The 21,445-nt window shown below is 41.8% G+C and overlaps 2 protein-coding genes across 10 annotated transcripts in view; both read left to right on the top strand.

Annotated features, from left to right (window-relative positions):
* Emc1 (ER membrane protein complex subunit 1) overlaps positions 1–9,525 on the top strand; it is a 32,089-nt gene extending 22,564 nt beyond the window's left edge. For all 3 annotated transcript variants that reach the window (XM_071617414.1, XM_027951945.2, XM_027951944.2), the window contains 3 exons: positions 1,207–1,291; positions 2,334–2,463; positions 2,614–9,525. In XM_071617414.1, the coding sequence (XP_071473515.1) occupies positions 1,207–1,291; positions 2,334–2,463; positions 2,614–2,793 (395 nt within the window). In that variant the 3' untranslated portion in view covers positions 2,794–9,525. The remainder of the gene's footprint in view (positions 1–1,206; positions 1,292–2,333; positions 2,464–2,613) is intronic.
* Positions 9,526–12,231: 2,706 nt separating this feature from the next.
* Ubr4 (ubiquitin protein ligase E3 component n-recognin 4) overlaps positions 12,232–21,445 on the top strand; it is a 127,425-nt gene continuing 118,211 nt past the window's right edge. For 6 of the 7 annotated variants that reach the window (XM_071617413.1, XM_071617411.1, XM_071617412.1 and 3 more), the window contains exons 1-3: positions 12,232–12,460; positions 19,729–19,826; positions 20,993–21,096. In XM_071617413.1, coding sequence (XP_071473514.1) covers positions 12,285–12,460; positions 19,729–19,826; positions 20,993–21,096 — 378 coding nt within the window. In that variant the 5' untranslated portion in view covers positions 12,232–12,284. The remainder of the gene's footprint in view (positions 12,461–19,728; positions 19,827–20,992; positions 21,097–21,445) is intronic. The other variant, XM_027951897.2, reaches the window with a different exon arrangement.

Below are 21,445 nucleotides of genomic sequence, written 5' to 3'. Positions count from 1 at the left end.
CACTGAAGGACAAGGGCTGTCCTGTCTGACCACCTGTAAGGGAAGGTTGGCTAAGAGGGCTCCATTTCAGGGGGAAAGTTTAGCCTTGCCCTATAAAGATGACCACTTCTTCTTAGTCCTCATTTCTGATGAACCACTTACCTTCTTTGGTGTTTTCACCCAGCTAGAAAAGCAACCCCTGATGGTATTCTTTTTTTTTTTTTTTTTTTTTTGTGGTACTGGGGATTGAACTTGGGGGTGCTCTACCCCCAACCTTTTTTTTTTTGAGACAAGGTCTCAAAAGTTCAAAGCCAGCCTTGAACTGGTGATCCTCCTGCCTCAGCCTCCCAAGTAGTTGTGATTACATATGTGCACTACTGTCCATGGTCCTGATAACATTCTTTTTTTGTTGTTCTTTTTAGATTACATGACATTAGGATCCCATTTTTGTACATCATGTGGCCTGATATTCTTTTTTTTTTTTTAATTGTCAGTGGACCTTTATTTTATTTATTCATATGCAGTGCTGAGAATCAAATGCAGTGCCTCACCATGCTGGGCAAGTGCTCTACCACTGAGCCACAATATCAGCCCCCTGATATTATTCTTAACATAGCCTGAGTTGACTTGTTTAGACGTGGGCAAGATTTCGTCTTGTATAATCCAAGTTCAGTACTCAGTGATTGTTCAGTGGTCTCCTAGGCCTACATTTGGGGCTCTCAGCTTAGACAGCCACTGGCTACGGTCTGGACTGTCAGATCCGAGGAAGGCAGCCCTCTTGGCAGCGTAAGAGCTTCCATCAGCATCACTGATGCTAACACAAACTCATGCTGCTGGACTGCCGCCCTCCCTGGCTGGCCACACTGCCAGACTCGGCCTGATTTGCTTAACGAGAAGGAGACTACTGGGGGGAGGCAGAGGGGTGATGAAGTCCAAGTTGCCTTCCTTCCACACTCTTCTCTTTCACCGTTACCCATAACTTGATTTAGAACTTCATCTTCTAGTGTCGTAGGATGATGGTATGGGAAGAAACCAGTATCTTCAAAAGTGGGAACCTTCACTCAGACCCATGTATATTATTGGATTACCATTTTTGACGATTTAAAGGAGCCTCCTTGACCAATCTTTTGCTTGATTTAAACTCTTTATTTGAAATTTCTGTAACTATTTTTGTAACTGACCCTCCCTGTGTTTTAGGTAAGTGAACATTCCCTTCTTCCTTTGCAGTTGGGCTCCCTTCTGGAGCAATTCTTTCCCTCCCCAAGGCCCTGCTGGATCCCCGGCGTCCTGAGATCCCAACGGAACAAAGCAGGTGAGGCCCTGTGGCTGTGCTAAAGGCTCTGGCCATAGGTACTTCACCTCACCAATGAACTTTGATTCTTAGCCTGCCCTGTGCCATCTTGCCAACCTAGGGACTGGGGACTTGAATAAGTCTGACAAAGAGGAACCTACCTTCTGGAGGAAAATAAATAAATAAATAACAAGTAAATTAAGTGCAGTATCCGGCACTTGTAATGCTGAGGAGGAAAAATAATACAGAGTGGGCTACAAAGGGGATGTGTCCAGGTGGGATTTGCGATCAGGTGGCCTGGGAAAACCCCTCTGAAAAGGAGAATGACTTGAGTAAAGCCCTAAAGGAGGTGGACGATCCTGTGTTGTGGATGATGTAGAACTTTCTAGGAAGAGGGAACAGGTGGGCTGAGGTCCTACAGTCATGTCTGCTGAGTTCGGGAGGATAGGCCTGTGTGGCTAGATCATTGAGTGTGGAGACACTGGCGAGTCGTGGAAGTCATGGGGCCAGGCCCGGGGACAGCTGATAGGTCATTCACTGTCAGCAGACACCATCTCTGTGTACATTCCCACCTCCATCCTGACTTCTGTTCAGTTAGGGGCATGTGCCATTGTGGACATTGGAAAGATAGCAGATTTGTCCTTGAGGGGCAGGAGAGTGCGGTTTGGAGCACTGCATGAGAAAGGTGGCTAGCACCGGGGATGAAGGCCAGGAGGAGCGGGACAGAGGCACTGGAGTGGAGAGCAGGGGCTGGCCTCGTGGCTCAGTGTATTGGTTTGAAAATGGCCCTGACTTTTCTCCTCTGTGTGAAATCCCCGTCAACTGTATATATATTACTGCTTTTCAGGTTTAGAGCAAAGTAGGAATCCAGATGTCAGCATTACCCTCCAGACTGCCTTCCTAACATTCAGCCACTAAGATTTTAACCATTTAATCCAAGTAGGCCTCACAGGAGATTTGAAGTTAGATATGTGGCCTGGAAACGTCCCAGGACCAAGGAGAGGCAGCCAAGGGGTCCCTGTACAGCAGCTTCAGAGTGCCTGTCCCTTCTGTTGTTTTGCAGAGAGGAGAACCTAATCCCGTATTCTCCAGACGTACAGATACATGCAGAGCGGTTCATCAACTACAACCAGACGGTCTCCCGGATGCGAGGCATCTACACAGCTCCTTCAGGCCTGGAGTCCACTTGTTTGGTGAGTGGAGCCCACAGCCACCCTGTAAGGCATCATCGTACCACTCTTGGGAAACAGCTGAGGATAGCATTCCCTTCTGTCCCCGAACTTGAGGTTGTGGTGGCTCTCCAGCTGCCATTCTTCCTAATTCTCATTCCCTCTGCCTCCTAGGTTGTGGCCTATGGTTTGGACATTTACCAAACTCGAGTCTACCCATCCAAACAGTTTGATGTCCTGAAGGATGACTATGACTATGTGTTAATCAGCAGTGTCCTCTTTGGCCTTGTTTTTGCCACCATGATCACTAAGAGACTGGCACAGGTGAAACTCCTGAATCGAGCCTGGCGGTAAAGCCTGAAGACATTGTGCTGGTATTGGAGAGCCTTGAGGACGTGGGTCAGCTAGGGAGTGGCAGCGGTGGCCTGGCGGGTCAGTGGCAGGTGTGTCTGCTTCTGTTCTCAAAAGTTGGAGGAAAGAAGATGAACTTTCATGCATAACTGCTTTTGGGATACACGATGCACAGTCCCACAGGTGCAGGCCACACTCTCCAACTCAGCTGAGGGTCACAGAGCACCTGAGGGGTTCCTGCTCAAGTTCACAGCTGCTGCTCAGTTCTCTTTCTTTGTCCACTCATGGAAGTTCTGTTTCTTCACAAGACCTCCAAATGATTGTCTTCTTTTGTGAGACCTGTTTAATTTGATTTCAGTTTGCCTTTATTTCCCAGTCTTATCTAGAAATCCTTCTGACTTTTCCCTTGCCTCTTGCATCAAAATCAGAGGGAGCTTTTCTTGCCAGCTCCACGTTATAGGTGCATTTACTGCTTGACCTTGAAGGGTAGGGTGGGCTCTTCCTTAGCTGAGGGTTGAGGGCTGATCAGCTTCTTAAGACTTCCCTCTGAAGTAAGGTGCGTTGTGGAATTTGTACATGGTGTCAGAACTAATTTTAACTAAGCCTCTTGTTTCATGCTTCATTTATTAGGTTGGGCCACCCAGGCTTTGCTTCAGTCCATCAAGGCCAAGTGCATAATTACATCTTGGTTGTTTGGGTATTACCTGTGCTTTTCTCCTGAGATATGTCAGAGCTGAAGCTTCTTTTTTTTGAATTGTTTTTGGTGGTGCTGGGGACAGAACCCAGGGCCTCACACATGCTAGGCAAGTGCTCTACTACTGAGCTGCATCCCCAGCCCGGCTGAGGCCTTTTAAAAACTACTGAATTATCTGAACCTTGAACAGATTTCAAGTGAATGGAAAGAGTCTGCCTGTTTCTTGGTATCTCATACTCTCACTTTACCCATGGGCTGGCCTAGTCATCTTATGGCTTAGTTCAAGAAAGTTGTCCTATTATTTATTTTTAGTTTAGGGCTTTTTTGTTTTATTTTGGTGCTGGGGATTGATTCCAGGGCCTTGTGCATACTAAACACACACTCTACCACTAAGCTAAATCCTCAGCTAGTTTTAAATACAAATTAAAATGTGTGTTATATTTCCTCTTAAGATGAGGTTTTTAAATCTTACTGATCTGACTTTTTTTTTGTGGTGCTGGGGATCTGACCCAAGACCTCAGGCATGCCCAGCAAGGATCTACCACTGAGCCATATCCCGGGCCCCCAGCCTAATCTTTGAAGCTTTCAACAAGAGAAGCACTGTACAGGTGCTACATTGCTGAGCTGGGCTGCTGTGACTGCTTCAGACAAAAGGCCATCCGAGGGCTTCATGGACTTGGGGAAGGATGGGGCTTCTCTTTACCATGATAGCATAGGTCATCTCTAGCCCTTTGGTGAGAGGGAGAGGTACACTCAATCTTCAGAATAAAGTGATGAATGACTGACCTGAGTCCTGTTCTGTATCTTAAGATGACCACTATGAGATTACTTTTGCATTAGAGTGGAGAAAAGCAGTACAGAAGTGGAGTGAGTGTATTTAGTAAGAAAACATGACAATTGAGTTGGTTTAGGTTATTTAAAAACAATTTTTCCTCTTTCTGTGGTCTTATTCTGAAGGGAGGTTATCATGGAGAAGGAAGAAAAATGATAATCATCGCACTTTAGTAATAAGGTTGTCAAATAGATATTAGTGAAGGCATGATTATGTATTGCCAGGAAAATATGTCTATTCAGCCTGACTCAGCGTGTTTTGTTTAAAGTAACCTGGACTGGGTGCAGTGGCACGTGCCTGTAATCCCAGCAACTCAGGAGGCCCAGGCAAGAGAATCACAAGTTCGAAGCTAGCATGGGCAATTTAGTGAGCCCCCACCGCAAAATAAAACAATAAATAGGTTTGGGGATATAGCTCAGTGGTAAAATGCCCCTGGGTTCAATCTCCAGTACTTGAATAAATACTTAAAGTAACCTGGGAGAAAGGAGTAAGTACAAGTTAGGAAAAAAAAAAAAAAAAAAATTGCCTTTGTTTTGAGATACCTGGCTGGAACACCAGCTGTCTGTATTTATATAAAGATACATAAGTGACATCATCAGCTATTGTCTTGCTGCCTTTTCTGCTTCCTCAGCCCACATAATCCATAAGATTCTAGTTTCATTTACCTACGTTTCCAAATCTCAAAGAACAAGCTAATGGAGGGAAGTTACCTGCAATTTATAAGATTCCCTTATTTTGGCTCTAATCATTACCATCTACTACTCAAACTTACCTTGGAGCAGGTGCTTAAAATAGCTAATGCCACAGTCACACCCAAGTCTCTCGCCTCAGGTGCAGCCTTCAGTCACCTTGAAGTTGCATTTGTCTGACCAGCTACTCCATCCTCCGCACAGCTTGGGACCCTGTTTCCTCCCTATTCTCTGATCCATTTGCTTGTCCTCTTTCTGTGCACATCCCTTGGGCTTTCTCTTCCCTGGTCTTACTAATTAGTTTAGTTTGGGGCCCCCTATGACGTTTAACTTAAAATGGGTGATTCCTTAGTATTTTCTGGGCCAATTTTTAAATTTGGTCATCCTACTAGACCTTTTGGCATAAATTTTACAGCTAAGAAGTTCTGAGTACTTAGTGATCTAAATCCCTGTTGGGAATCATGTAAAATGGTTTGTGGCTTTTGTTGATTTCTCTTTAGCCTTGGACTTAGGATGGGAATTGATTATTGAGGAATGTGCAAGAATTAGAAACAGAATTCCAATTGCAATAGAAGATTTAGGGTTAGGAAGAATTTTTGTTTGTTTGTTTTAATTGAGATTAGTTTTTGTATGTACCCATCCCTTTATGTTAAGATTTTATTGCCATAACCTAGAGGTGGTACTAATAGACAACTGACCTTGTAACTTAACTACCACATGAGTTATAGGGTTCAACTTTTCTGAAATCCAAATAATTTTTGTTTGCATTGTCCAGTATTTATTTAGCTACCAGAGTCCACAATTCTAAATTGTAAGTTAACTCATTTCTCCTTTTTTCAGTGGAGTGGAATTCTGGGCCTGTCCACCCTCTTGTCTGTACTGAGCAAATGTGAAACTTCTTAAAGGCAGTCCTTAAATCCATAAATCCCTGTCAGCTTCTCTCTCTCTCTTTGTGGTACTGGGGATTGAATCCAGGACTCATGTATGTCACTCAAGCACTCTACAACTGAGCTACCTCCTCAGTCCACTCCCCCCATCCTTTTAAAAAAGTTTTGAGCTCTGGCTATGGCTCAATGGTAGAGTGCTTGGCTAGTATGTGAGAAGCCCTGAGTTCTATCCCCAGTACCTCAAATATAAAAACCAAAATCTCCCCTCAACCCCTGTTTCACAGGTCACCACTGAGCAATTTGATATGTCTCTCTTTTGGCTACCCAATTGATCTGCAACTTGAATTTATCACTTGGTACACCATAGCGAGCTCCTGTCATCCATAGTATGAATCTTCCATGCCACTTTTAATGGTTACAAGGTTGAAATTCTTTTCTTTTTTTTTTTTTTTGAGAATTTTAATATTTTTTAGTTATGGGCAGACACAACATCTTTGTATGTGGTGCTGAGGATTGAACCCGGGCCGCATGTTATGCCAGGTGAGGGCGCTACCGCTTGAGCCGCATCCCCAGCCTACAAGGTTGAAATTCTTAAAGAGATTTTTGTCTTTGGTACCAGGGACTGAACTCAGGGGCTCTCGACCAATGAGCCACATCCCTATTTTGTATTTTATTTAGAGACAGGGTCTCACTGAGTTGCTTAGCACCTTGCTTTTGCTGAGGCTGGCTTTGAACTCTTGATCCTCCTGCCTCAGCCTCCTGATCTGCTGGGATTACAGACCTGCGCCACCGTGCATGGCTCCATTAGAGATTTTTTTTTAAAATATTTATTTTTTTTTTAGTTTTCGGTGGACACAACATCTTTATTTTATTTTTATGTGGTTCTGAGGATCAAACCCAGCGCCCCACGAATGCCAGGCGAGTGCGCTAACACTTGAGCCACATCCCCAGCCCTCCATTAGAGATTTTTATTGGATCAATTAAACATTCTTTCAGGAATGTAATCCCAGCAAATCATTATTATATTATTATATTATTTGGGCCATCTTTCCAGTAAGAATTTTAGCATAAAGGATGTGTACACACTCACCCCTCCCCCACTTTTTAGGAGTTAGGGGTGTGATGCTGGTTGAGAGTTACCTCCAGCCAAGAAGGCTGTTTGCCACCAGCCTAAGTGCTGATATAAATTTCTGACCCTTGGTACCAAGAAAGTATTTTTTTTTTTTTCCAGAATAGAGGCTAAGGCCACTCAGGAAACTAACTGTACAAAACAGCCAGAATTATACTGAAGTACCCTGCTCTTCTATCCCTTAGCAAGAATGAAGGGCTGGAGTGTGGCTCTGTGGGAGAGGGCATCCCTTGCATGCACAGGGCCCTGCGTTTGATCCCCAGCAGCTCCAAAAGAAAAGAATGAACGTCAAGAAAACAAATGATTAAGTGGAAATTAATTTGAAAGGCACACTCACTCCTAAACTCCATCATACCTCGTGGTTCACATCATGGCTGTGATGACATTATGTATCCCATATGCTGTGATGAAGTCAGAGTTGGACTGGTAGACTGACACCAGCCAGGCATGGTGGTAGGGCCAGTGATCCCAGTGACTTGGGAGCCTGAGGCATGAGGATCGCAAGTTTGAGGCCAGTCTCAGCCCCTAAGCAACTTAGTGTGAATGTGTCTCAAAAAAATACAGAGGGCTGGGGATGTAGCTCTGTAGCTCAGTGGTTAAGCACCCCTGGGTCCAATTCTCAGTACCAGAAAACAAAACAAAACAAAAAACCAAAACTGATAAACCAGAATGTCAGTTCACTAATGGGAAGCCCATATAATTGGCCTTCCATATCAGTGGGTTCTGCACCCTCAGATTCAACCAACATTGAACTTAAAACATTTGAAAAAACAACCAAAAACCCTACATTTATCCTGAACATGTATACTTTTTTGGGGGTATGTGTGTGTGTGTGTGTGATTACTCCTTAAATAATACAGTATAAAAATTACACGGCATTTATATTGCATTAAGCATTATAAATAATCTAGAGATGATGTATATGGGAGAATGTACATAGGTTATATGCAAATACTATGCCATTTTATATTAGGGTCTTGAGTATCTAGATTTTGTTATCTGCAGGGATCCTGGAAAAAAAAAATCTATTTGATACGCACACACTCACATACACTAAATTCCCTGTAGGTATGATTTTGTCAAAGTGAACTACTACTATGTAGAACTATAATGCTTTAATTAAGAAAAATAAGTTTGGGCTGGGGATGTGGCTCAAGCGGTAGTGCGCTTGCCTGGCATGCATGCGGCCCGGGTTTGATCCTCAGCACCACATAAAAACAAAGATGTTGTGTCCGCCGAAAACTAAAAAATAAATATTAAAAAATTCTCTCTCTCTGTAAAAAAAAATCATATTCTGTTAAAAAAAAAAAAAAGTTAATATCCTTTTTTTTTTTTTTTTTACCTCCTGTAAAAAAGCTGATAAGCTAAAATGCCATTGTAAATGTTTGCTTGGTCATTATGGGATAAGAAGAGAAAGTGTGATATTATATCCTACTCATGGTTTTTACTGTAGGTATATATCTGCAAAGGAGACAAGATTACTAATTTCACTGATGAGGACTGATCAGGACAGCACTTCTGTGCCCCAACTTCCAACAGTGCTAAAGAACCACTGTCCCTATATGGATGCTACTTTCCTTCTGTTAGGTGTCTATTACATAGTAGGCGCTCTGTCGTTATACTCTAATCATGCTTTCCTAATTATAAAGCAAAATATTACAAACTTTTCCTCACACAATTTTTATATAGAAAAGTTGCAAGAATAGTATAAAGAAGTCCCAGAGACCTTCCACCCAGATTCCTCAAACATTTTCTTTTTTTAAATGCATCACTACTTTGTTTTTTGTTTTGGTATGGGGATTAAACCCAGGGGCACTTAACCACTGAGCCACATCCCCAGTCATTTTTTGGTATTTTATTTAGAGATAAGGTCTCACTGAGTTGCTTAGGACCTTGCTAAGTTGCTGAGGCTGGCTTTGAACTTGCAATTCTCCTGCCTCAGCCTCCCCAGCCGCTGGGCTTACAGGCGTGCACCATTGTACCAGGTCCTCCTTCCCTCTTGATCTCCTTTTACTCCACTGATCCTCCCTATATCTTTTTTTTTTTTAAGATATGCTTTTTTTGGTGGTACTGGGGATTGTAGGTGAACACAATACCTTTATTTTATTTTTATGTGGTGCTGAGGATCGATCCCAATGCCTCACATGTGCTAGGTGAGCACTCTATGACTAAGCTACAACCCCAGCACTCCACCCCCTTCTTTTTAAAAAATATATTTTTAGTTGTAGAGGGACACACAATATTAATTTATTTTTTAATATGGTGGTGAGGATCCAACCAGTGCCTCACAATGGTAGGTAAGTGCTTTGCCGCTGAGCTACAGCCCCAGACCCCTCCCTATATTTTTATGATATCCAATCCCACCCCCAAAGGCTAACGTTTTACACTTGCTTTATCCTTTCCCCTCCTGTCTCTCTCTCAATCTGATGGGTCAAAACATTCTTGAGACTGTAAATCCTAAGAGATGTAATAGAATTGGAAATTAAAAATAAGATTTTACAAAACTCTTCTACTTTTGATTTTTTGTAAATTATTCAAGCTGAGTTGAAACAGCTAAACTTCATTTTATAGCAATTTGTAAGTTAAGCTCTTATTGATTCACATTGGCTACTAATGAACAGCACTACAAATTTGGATGTTCACCAAGTCATACTGATTTTAATAATTCAGTGTTGCTCTTCTTTCCTTCCTTGGTTTTCTGTAAGACTTGCTTCCTCCTATTTTAGTCGCAGTAGAATTACCAAATTTCTTTCTTTCTTAAAGCAAAACGGTTGTAAGACACATCTTTGTTTTCAGTTCATAGTGTTATTGGGGACAATAATAAGTACTTGTAGATAACAAATAATTGTGTCATATTGCTAAATTGAATTGTTTCTAATCTAAATATTTATATTCTTGGTAGTTGAGGGAAAATCTGTTGTGACTGACCAAAAAGAAGTTGCTCCCCATTTGTATCTTTCAGTACTCAAAATAGAGTGGGAGTTTCCACAAAACAGGCACAATTACTTTTTCTTGTAACTTTGTAAAAGCTTAGATTGACCTCTGTGGCTGGTCCCCAGGAGCTAAAAGCTATGAGTTGTTTTTTTTTTTTTTTTCCCCCATTGTTTCTAAAACACTGTATCTATTAGAATTTATTTTAGGCAACTCTGTATCAGACAGGATTTTTTTTTTTTTTTTTTAAATAAAAATGCCAATCTCTTGCTTTTGAGGCTCCAGCTGTAAGGTAAATCCACCTCTGGTTGTTTGTTTTTAAATAGTTTGATGTACAATTTACAACCACTAAAGTGTACAAATTATAATTGTACGACTCAGTGAACATGCCATGTGTGTATATCCATGTAATTCCAACTTGTGTCAAGATAATCCTCCCCCCACTGTGGTACTTGGGAATTGAACCAGTAGTGGTCTGCCTCTGAGCTACACCCTCAGCTCTTTTTATTATGATTTTAATTGAGCTGGCAGAGGGTGCATACCTGTAGTTGCAGTGATGACTGAGGCTGAGGCAAAAGAATCCCAAGTTTGAGTCCAGTCTCAGTAATTTTTTTTCCCCCTTGTGCTGGGGATTGAACCGAGGGGGACTTAACCACTCAGTCACACCCCAGCCCTTTTTATATTTTATTTTGGGACAGAATTTGGCCAAGTTGCTCAGGACCTCACTAAGTTGCTGAGGCTGGCTTTGCCTCAGCCTCCCAAGCTGGGAGTGTTTACAGGCCAGCGCCACCATGCCTGGGAGAGTCCCAGAAAATTTGGGAGAGCACCCAGGTTCAATTTCCAGTATAGGAGGAAGGAAGGAAAGAGAGGAACGACTTGAGGGAGAACGAATGTAAGTCAATGCACGCGCCCACAGATAATCTTTTTACTCACTGCAGGTGTCTTCATTAGTATTTCCACATTGATTTTTTTTTTTTTCTTTTTTTGGAATGGGGGAATGAACTCAGGAGAACTTGGCCACTGAGCAACATCCTCAATCCCCATTTTGTATTTTATTTAGAGACAGGGTGTCACTGAGTTGCTTAAAGATTTATTTTGGATCATATATTTATTTAATTTTATGTGCTGCTGAGGATCGAACCCAGGGCCTCGCGTGCTAGGTGAGCGCTCTACCGCTGAGCCACAATCCCAGCCCCTCGTGCCTCGCTTTTTCTGAGGCTGGCTTTGAACTCGCGATTCTTCTGCCTCAGCCTCCCGAGCTGCTGGGATTACAGGTTTGCGCCATCGCTACCGGCTTCCACACTGATCTTTAGACCATACCATTTAGCAAAGTTTGCGTTGCATCTCCTGTGACATGACTGTATCATACATTTTATAAATTTTAAAATTTATTTCAGTTCCATGTCCAGCCAGTTGGGGTGAGAAGGTCTTTGCTTGGGATTTTAAATCCTTTAGTTAATTCATAAAATTTTCTTACTAGTCATTAGTTTCTGTTTTCTGGGTCAGATATATAAAAATCAGAAGTGTTTTGGTCCGTTTCTTTCTTTGGTCGGTTTTAGCCTAATTTGTCATCTAAAGTTAGCTGTCGATGCCATTCCAAGCCTTTGGGGCAACACTAGAACAGCCTCCAATAATGAAATAAATGTGGTATTTATAAAGGAAGATCTTTATCTGGAACGCTTTCTCCAAATTTATTAGGCAGAAACACTGGAAAGTGCGATGCAAAAACAAGTTGGTAGGATTATTACAGACGGAAATCCAAACAATTTGAGAGTGAAGAGAATAAGGATTAGTGATTAAAATAACTGCAAGGGTGTTGTGAGATGGAGAAAGTTTGCACACTAATAAGTTCTAATATATGACCGCTGTGGGGACTCTAGGCAGGGGGCGCGGGTGAGAGTGATGAGGCTTCGGCCAGCTCTTCTCGTCCTTGGCATTCCAGGGCTGGGGCTAGTACCTTCGCCGATGCGCAGTCTGCTCTGCCACCTGGCACGTTCCATGAGCCCAAGCCCGGAGCTCACCTTCGCTGGGCTTCCGGGAGCCACATCGCTCCCACCTGCAGCAGCATCTCCCGCGCGCAGGCGCAGAGGTCAGCGCTCGCGGCCCTCGTCCGGAGCTAGGTTCTGCGCAGGCGCAGCACCTCTGACCAGCCCCCAGCCGCGCTTCGTTCCTCAAGTGAGACGGGAGAGGCCGCCCCGCGCGTCGCGTTTTTTGGCCGGCGACTGCGGCGCGCAGCCTGACGCGACGGATTGCGTCACTTCCGCCCCCTCCCGGGAGGCGGCGCTGGGCCGGTGGCAAGCCCCCGGAGGGAGCCGCAGTAGTACGACGGAAGATGGCGACGAGCGGCGGCGAAGAGGCGGCGGCAGCGGCCCCGGCGCCCGGGGCCCCGGCAACGGGGGCGGACACGACCCCGGGCTGGGAGGTAGCGGTGCGGCCCCTGCTGTCCGCGTCCTACTCCGCCTTCGAGATGAAGGAGTTGCCGCAGCTGGTGGCCTCAGTCATCGAGAGGTACCGGGCGGCGGCCCCGGCGGGGCGGCGCAGGGGGGAGGGGAGGGGAGGGGAGCGTCTGGACCCGCTTCCCGGGCCACCTCCTGCTCTTGGGGACCCCCGCCCCAGCCGCGGCCTCGGGCGCCCCGGCCCTGGAGGCCAGGGCTTGCCTCCGCTTCCCTCCGCCGCCTAGGGAAGCCACCTGTGCCTCAATTTCCCCTCCAGAGCAAAACTTTTAAGGCGGCCTCGCGGGAGGGCGTGGTCGCACTCGTTGAAGTGACTTTGAGATGTATCGCGCCCCAAGTGAAACGTCCCGAGGATGCCCCCGTGCTAAGGTCAAGGCTGGGATGAGTTTGCATTTCTCGCCTGCACTCATCCTTCTAGCCTGGGCCGGAGCGTAGCCCGGGTTTAAATTGGAGATCTACCACATAATTTTATAACGGTCTCCCTGTGGTGTTCTAATCACCAGAGGCACGTGTTATTTCTGTGACTGAAGCCACTAGTTTCCACCGATGACTTTCTTTTTACTTTGCATTTCTTGCACATTTCTGCTGTAACCGGTGTTTGATTAGGAACATCGCAGTCTGAGAGATCATTTTCCCGGAGGAGTGAGTACTTCCTCTCCCATCTCTTGCAATAAAATATCTTCAGACTCTTACATGAGACTGTTTATCGCCTTACTGTTTCATGTTTTTTTTTTTTTTTTTGCAGAAATTCTTAGACTGCAAGAGTCATGTTCATAGGAAGGCGGTGATCTCAGAGTGTCTCCTGACATACTGTACTTAGAGCGGTCTTTCATTAGTTTAATAGTAGACTTAACACTTTTAAGGCCAGTCTCACTTTCATTTTCCTAGCCAAACCTTGCTTTGGCAACTCCCTGCAGTTGCTAACTGAGTCATTTTAGCTTCTTACCAACAAGGGTATATCTAAATGTTATCGAGGATGTTAGAAATTGCTATTGATTAATTAAGGAAGGCTCATGGTTTGACACTTGAGCTTCTTATGGTGCTTATTGTTCTTAGGCTTGTGATGTTTTGGATGCAGAATTTTAAAAATTATAATAAAGTAATTGTTGGGTTTGATAACTTCAGAGTTAAGTGGATTTTCCTTTCTAATTAGTAAGCTGTGAATGTTCTAAAGATGTAAACGAGTATCAAAGATAGCGCTCTCAAATTATGTAGCTTTTTAAAAAAACTGTCTTAAACATTTGGATTAGTGGTATTTTTTTCCAGAATCATACTCATAATGTTACTAGCTGTTAACAATGTTCCACCCTTTTTACAACATTTTCTTTTATGTTTTTGTGGATCTGAACCAAGAAGGTTATAAAATAAATTGTTGACACCTCCTGTACATTCTTCTCTTCTGGGGCCAAGCCTTTTAAACTGTATTAGTTAAAAAACTCCTCCAACCTGTTGAAGGAGCCAAAACCAAATTCATCAAAATAGGTTTGAATTTTGCTAGTATAGGCTTTAATGACCCCTCCCACACATCCTGTATTAGCTGAGATAATGAGTAGTTGTTTGTGGTTGTAGTTATTAGTGGGACTTCTTTTTGGTTTAGAAAAGAAGTCCAAACTGATAGGTTAAGTAACAAGTTTTATTGGAAGGCAAGATCTTTGAAGGCCCCATTTTTGTTTTTGTATCTCAGTTAAATTTTTGGGGTGGTGGTATGGGGATTGAACTCGGGGGCACTTGACACTGAGCCACACCTCCAGCCCTATTTTGTATTTTTTATTTAGAGACAGGGTCTCACTGAATTGGTTAGCACCTCGCTCACTGTTGCTGAGGCTGGCTTTGAACTCGTGATCCTTCTGCCTCAGCCTCCCGTGCCACTGCACTGGCCTCAGTTAATTTTGAAAGCCTGTTATTTTTTCCTCTTCATGTCCTATAAGAGAAGTATGATCATAAGAAAAATTTACGGAAGAAATATCTGACTTACAAGTTCTTTATGGTGTATACCAATTAAACATAAAATGTTAGTTTGGTGTAGAGCTTAGTGTTGGTAAACTTTGGGAAGAGCCACATAATAGCAGGTCCTGTGGTCTCTGGACTGCTCAACTCTTCCATTGCAGCTATGGGCAATACTGTATATAAATGAATGGGGTGCAGCTGTGTTCAGAATCTTAGGTATGGACACTAAGATTTGAATTTCATGTGATGTTTACATGTCACAGAATATTCAGTTTAAAAACCATTCTTAGATGTGAGCTGTACAAAGATAGGCAACTAGTTGGACTTGATCTGCCAGCCACACTGTGCTGATTTTTGCCTTAGAACACACAAATTTTATACCAAGCCATCAGTTTGAGAAGTTTTCTTTATTTGCCTTTCCAAAAAATGAAGAAAAGTTCTCAAATTGTGGAATTATTTCTTGCATAGTGAGTTATAGCCACAGAGTGTATAGTATCAGACCAAACACTGACAGATACTGAGGTGAGTTTTGTCTTCTGGTTAATCATAGGCTAAGATGCCCAGGCTGTACTTTGCTTGTGTGATTGCCACTCCTAACTTCTGCAGTTCCCTTATTTCTATTGTTATGCTTGCCCTGTTTTTCTTCCCTATCTCCTGGGACCTTCTATTTTTCTGTTGTAATTTTCTGTTCTCTGCTTCTCTTTTTGATGTTCTGGTTCCATCATATCAACTTTTACTTCCTGTCTGGCAGCCTGCTCATCTATTGAATTCTTCTCCTCTGGTTGTTGGGTATGATGGTACTTAATCTGAGAGATTCCTCAGTACTCTACCATTCTACTTCCTAGCTTTTCTTTCATGCTTTTATAGTTGAAATAGATACTTTTTGACAAGTTTGTTTGACTTCATAACCAAGTTGTGAAATGAAGGATTAATATTAGCATGAATAAATTGTGAAGTAAAAAGAATCATTAGGTTTTTAAAGAAAGAGATAACTGAGCTATTGACCGGGGTTCATTTTCTTCTCTCCCTCTCTTTTTTTTTTTGGTACTGGAGATTTAACCCAAGGTTGCTTCACCATTGAGTTACATCCCCAACACTTTTTTGCTTTTTGAGATGGGTGTCTCACTAAGTTGCTTAGGGCCTTGCTAATTTGCTGAGGCTGACCTTAAACTTGTGATCCTCAGCCTCCCAAGCCACTGGGATTACAGGTTTGTGCCAGCATACCTAGTAGGGGAATAACTTTTATTTCCATTGTCTATAGCTAGTATGCCTTTAGTAGTAAAGACTTAAAAATCATTTAAACAACATTACCTCTTCAGATCAGAAGTGGCTAAAACTTGTTCAATGGACCACATACTATACATGGGATTAATTAATATAAGTGCTGAATGTAGAATGTAGTTTTCTGTGTTAAGGTATAGAGAAATCCTTAACTCTGTGCAAGATATGTTGGTGAGCATAATTGCCATTAGACAGTCTGAGTCTTTACAGATTAAAAACAAACTGGAAAAGAAAAACAAAACACACCAAACCCCAATCAAAATAAACCTTTTCCTTGAGCTGACCTGGCCTCTTTACTGATAAGCCTCTGACAATTTCTGCCTCCCAGATATTTGAAAAAATTTAGGGCAAAGACATCTACTTGGGAAGGGGAAGCTGTTACAACATTGTCATTAGATACTGCACAGTCATTTCTTAAAAATCTCGAAAGGGAGAATGTGATGCTGTAATGCACAAATGTGCTTTTGCATTTGTAAGCTGTGATGATTGACCTACAGGGATCAAAAAGCCCACTGTCGAAAGATAGTGTCTCATTGTGAGAATATTTCTGGTGTCTAATGATTCTATGTCTTGTAAGACATTAACCATAGGTCTGTCAGTGTGTGAGGAAAGTATCTGAAAGAAAGCACTTAGATTATGAGACAGTATGTAATGAATTTCTATATTAGAAGTTCAGGTATCTGATAAGGGGTAAGGGGCTTGTGGAGTTTAGTTTTTGAAACAGATATTCAATATGTTATTAAAGAGGGAGAAGTGAGGTGAATCTGTAGTCTTTTATTATGCCCCCTCCTTAGATTTCCATCTCATCCTAAAAAGAGGTGGATATTTCTAGACTCTAGTCAATTCTTTTTTCACTTACACATCAAATTGGATTTCTCTGACCTGGCTGCTTAGCTGCTGTTTCCCTTTGTGCTCTGCACTGCATTTATTTATCACGTAATAGAAAAGCCTCAGATTCCATGTCCATCAGCAGTGTTTCAGCCTCAGTGGTGCTCTTGTTAGAATGTGTTAGAAGAGGCAGGTGTTTCAGGAAGATACCTTCACCATCCCGAATAAAGGCATACTCACCTTTAAGTCTCCTTGTTTTTCTTCCTTTGGGTTGTATTTGCCTTCAGTTTATTCATTCTTCCCTTTCCCACTTAACCTCTTGCCCTACATTTGGTGTTTTGGTGTCTGTCAGTTTATTGGGGAATGAGGGTGGGGTAGGGAAGTGTGGCAGCACATTTTTATTAGGTGACTCATGACTCCAACACTTTCTTTAAAAATCAAGAGATCTGACAATGAAGCCATGATGACATGTGCCTGAAACCCCTGCCACTTGCTACTCTGGGGATAGTCTAGAGGATCACAAGTTCAAGCCCAGCCTGGGCAATATAGTGAGACCTTTTCTCAAAAAAGTGACAGTGCCACGCACAGTGCTTTTCTACTGTCCTTCAAGTCTTTTAAAAACTAATCCTTAGTTACCCTAAACAGATTATAAGTGGAGGTCAAGAGGGCTCCATATTTCCTCTGCCATTGTTCTTCTGTTTCCTTATTGAAATAAGACTGTTGTATATTTCTAGGGGAAGAAGTTTGTTAAGTCTCAACGGGATCCACAAGTCCCTAGGTTCAGTCCTCCCCCGAAATGAAACAAAAATAATGTCCGACATTGCCAGGCACCTAAATGAGTTTATTGCTATGTTATTTAGAATGCATTTCATTACCAGAATGGGAGTGAAAGCACAGAATGAGTTCCATCCTTTGGGTGGGCAGTCTTCCCCCTGGATTTGGTAAACCTGTTCAGCTGAAAAATGTGGGGGTAAGCAGCTCTGAGTTTTTAAAATAAAGCAGTGGAGGTAAATGACTCAGTAAAGCACATCAAATTATGGAGCAGGAATACCTTAGGACAGTGAATAAGAAAGGAAATGGAAGTGAAGGAAAAACTAAGTACATAAAGGAGAAGCAAGGGGATCTAGTAGTTTTCTGCTGAGTATATGATTTATAAATGAGCTGGTCAACAGGAATTTTGAGTGCTGCTTAGTAAACTTTGTTTTTGTTTTGTGTTTTTTGGTGGTGTGAGGGATTGAACCCAGGAGCATTCTTCCTGTGAACTTACATGCCTAGCTATTTGTAAAAATTTTATTTTGATACGGGGTCTCACTGAGTTTCACAGGTTGACTTTCAACTTGCAATCTTTCTGCCTCCCGTGTATGTGGGATTATAGATGTGGACCACCACACCTGGTATTTCGAACTCCTTTGGGGGAATGGGGTGTTGGAATTGAACCCAGGGATGCTCAAAGTTATAACCCCAACACTTTACTTTTTATTTTGAGACAGAGTCTTGTTAAATTGCTGAGACTGGCTTTGAATTTATAGTTCTCCTGCCTCAGCCTCTGAAATTGTTGAGGTTACAAAGCATGTTCCATTTCATCTGCTTGTTTCTTCTGTTATAATTATCATAACAAGTAGGGAAAAATGATCCTTGGTGGACAGGAAGATCCTTGTATATCATAGGTGTTCCATATTTTTTCTCTTGATGAAGTAGCTGTTCTAAAATAAAGGACTAATCTTTGATAAATACCCACTTAATCCTTGATAAATCTCCAAATAACAAAGTCCTTGTAATGCCAGACTCTTCAATGTTGCTTGAGGTGATTCATCACTCACATCAGCACCTTCCAAACATTGACTTGTGTTTTTGGCTTCTACGTTCATTTTGCAAGCGAATACTCTTGCTGGCAGTGAATAGAATCCTAGCTGTTTATGTTTCCCTTCCTAGGCTAATACTTCTTGCTGGGGATGAATTTGCTAAGGAAATTATTGACTATATAGCTCTGCTCTTTCCATAAATAAGATACATTTTACTCTTTGTTCTGTGTTTCTTGTTCTCTAGAGTAACATCTGACTTCATAGAGAAAACAACTTCATTGTATCTAGCCTTTAGAACTAGTTGGGCTTCAGATTCTCACAGAATAGGGCCTTTCCTCAGCTAATGATGAGGAATGTGGTTCGAAAATCACCAAATCTGTTGTGATCTAACTTTAGCTCCCTTGGGTGGTGGTGGGGCGTGTGGAGTAGGGAAAATGTTCTCATATTCTGGTAGTGAATTTTGAATTTTTACTCAGGATTTTTTTTTTTTTTTTTTAGATTCTTGGTTGTAGATGGACCTTTATTTTATGTATTTATATATTTACTTATTTTTAATGTGCGTGGGGCTGATGATTGAACACAGTGCCTCACAGATGCTGGGCAAGTGCTCTACCACTGAGCCACAACCTCAGCCCAGATCAGAGGATTTAACTTAATTAAAAAATATATAAATATAAATATATATTTATTTGTATGTTTATATATTTATTTTTGTAACTTTTTCCTTAACCTTGAATTGATTCTTTTCAAGTTACTGAATTCTGGGCTGCTAGTGGTCTTCAAGATGAGTTACTTTAATCTATTCTTCCACTATCTTTTTATTTATTTATTTATTTTTTGGTTTGGTGCTGGGGTTGAACTCAGGGGTGCTTGACCATTGAGTGACATGCCTACCCCTTTTTACTTTTTATTTTGAGGCAGGGTCTTGCCACATTGCCTAGGACCTCACTAAGTTGCTGAGGCTGGCTTTGAACATAACGAGTTGCTGGGATTACAGGTGTGCACCACCATTCCCAGCTCTGCTAACAGTATCTTGAGTGTTCTGGTCTGCCCACTTTTGTTGGTCATCAATGATGTTATTAGCTTTTGGTCTTTGCCAATCAATAATATAGGATAGACTGGCATCCTGTTATATTTTTACTTGTGTATATTTAGTTCTAAATGAGTTTGAAAATGTTTTCTGTTTATTATTCTCTGCTTCTTACTAAGCCTGATACCTTGAACAAGATACTTAATTCTAATAAGCTTCACCTTCCCAATTTTTTTTTTTTTTTTTTTAATGATGTTAAACCCAGGGCCTCAGGCAAGTGCTGAGCCACATCCTCAGCTCCAAATCTTGAATATGGAGAATACTACCTACCATGTAGAGCTGCTGAAAAGGATTAAATGAAGTAATTCCTATAAAGGGATGTATGGCACATAGTAGGCACTCAGTAAATGTCGGCTGCATTTGTTTTCTTTACAGTGAGTCAGAAATCCTGCACCACGAGAAGCAGTACGAGCCCTTCTACTCCTCTTTTGTTGCGCTTTCCACACACTATATTACAACAGTTTGCAGCCTCAGTAAGTATTCCACTCTTGTCACTCCCTCGAGAGCTTGTGAATAGGGGGATTGTTTATCCTCTTGTCAGATCATCCCAACAAGTTGTTAATGAGGTCTGTGTGTTAGTACTCCTAAGCTGTCTGCTGAGGAGTGGAGACTATTGTCAGCTGTGCCAGGCTCCCTTACCTAGGCCAGCGGAGTGGCCTTTAAAAGCTACTATGCTTCAGCATCCGCTTTGTAACCATTAAGTTGATCTTCCTTTCTTTCTCAATCAGAAGTATTTTACTGATTTCACACATTTAATTCCTGGTGTGTGAATTTCTAGGGGGATATTGGTACCCCCATAAATTAACTACTAGCCTGTATGCACAGGTTAGACTTTGTTTCTTGTTGGTTTTGGTGAGAATGTGAATTCTCCTCTTGTGTTCTCTGGTTTATGAAAAGAGTTCATCTTCAGTTCCTCATTTTCTGAAATTTCCTGCCCTCAGAGGGACCAAGCCCTATTTTATGTTATTTCTGAACTTTTGCATTTTTAGTTTATTTTTATACTAAATTGAATAGTTCTGAAGAATTCTAGTTATTTATTACTTGAATAATTGGCTAAGCAAATAAACTAAAAGGAACCATAGAGCCATTGAATAATCTGTGTCCAGTGCTGTTTATTGTATATAGGACTGACTGCTGCTGGAAAAACTACTTTAGCTTGAAGAAACTGTGTAAAAAGTCATTTAGAACTTGTGGGAAAAGAGAGACGGTTACTCTCATGGTCAGGAGCATAAACTCAAGAGGCAGAATTCTTAATTTGAATGTGATGGGCAAGCCACTTAACCTCTCTGTATGTTAGTTTGCTGGTTTATTAGAAATGGGAGGGGAAAATAATACCTGCCTTATAGGTTTTGTCTAAGGATTAAATAAGCTAATATCATTTGAAGTGCTTGGCACTTAGTGTAACATATTTCATTATCATTATTTTAATTTCCATTGAGTGTAAGATGAATGGATCTATAAGCAGTTGATGGTTATCAATGCCAAAATGCCTTTACTCCTTGGCTTGTTGGTTATGAATAATTATTTTCATGGAATGATATTGGGAATGTTGAACATACAGAGCTCAATATTTGTTTTGTTTGGCTTATTGACTGTGAGGCTGAGCAGTCAGATTAAGTAAGGTTTATTACTTTCTCAGTTCCCCGGAATCAACTTCAGTCGGTGGCAGCAGCCTGTAAAGTCCTAATTGAGTTTTCTCTCCTGCGTCTTGAAAATCCAGATGAGGCTTGTGCTGTGTCCCAGGTGAGAGTGATGGGTCTCTTTCTGGCCCTTATTTTGAAGTAGGATTGTGATTAGTGGGTTTGATGGAAAATGGATGGCATAGAGCAGAGGTTGCTAAAACTCTGTAATTGAATAATAAATAATTTGTGGACTCTATGGTAATTATTGCAGCTAGTGAACTGTGCCCTTGTACTGTGAACACAGCCATAGACAATATGTAAATGAACGAATATGGCTGCATTCCGTTAAACTTTATTTAAAAAAAAACAGGAAGTGGGCTGAATTGGGGCTGTAGTTTGTCAACCTTTGGTGGATAGGACTGTGGAATCTTTTTCAAGGATTGCAAATTTATATACTTATAGGGGCCAGG

This window comes from Marmota flaviventris, chromosome 10 (assembly GCF_047511675.1).
Source record: "Marmota flaviventris isolate mMarFla1 chromosome 10, mMarFla1.hap1, whole genome shotgun sequence".
Classification (NCBI taxonomy): domain Eukaryota; kingdom Metazoa; phylum Chordata; class Mammalia; order Rodentia; family Sciuridae; genus Marmota; species Marmota flaviventris.
Note: the sequence above shows the minus strand (reverse complement) of the source record. Positions and strands in the feature narration are given on the sequence as shown.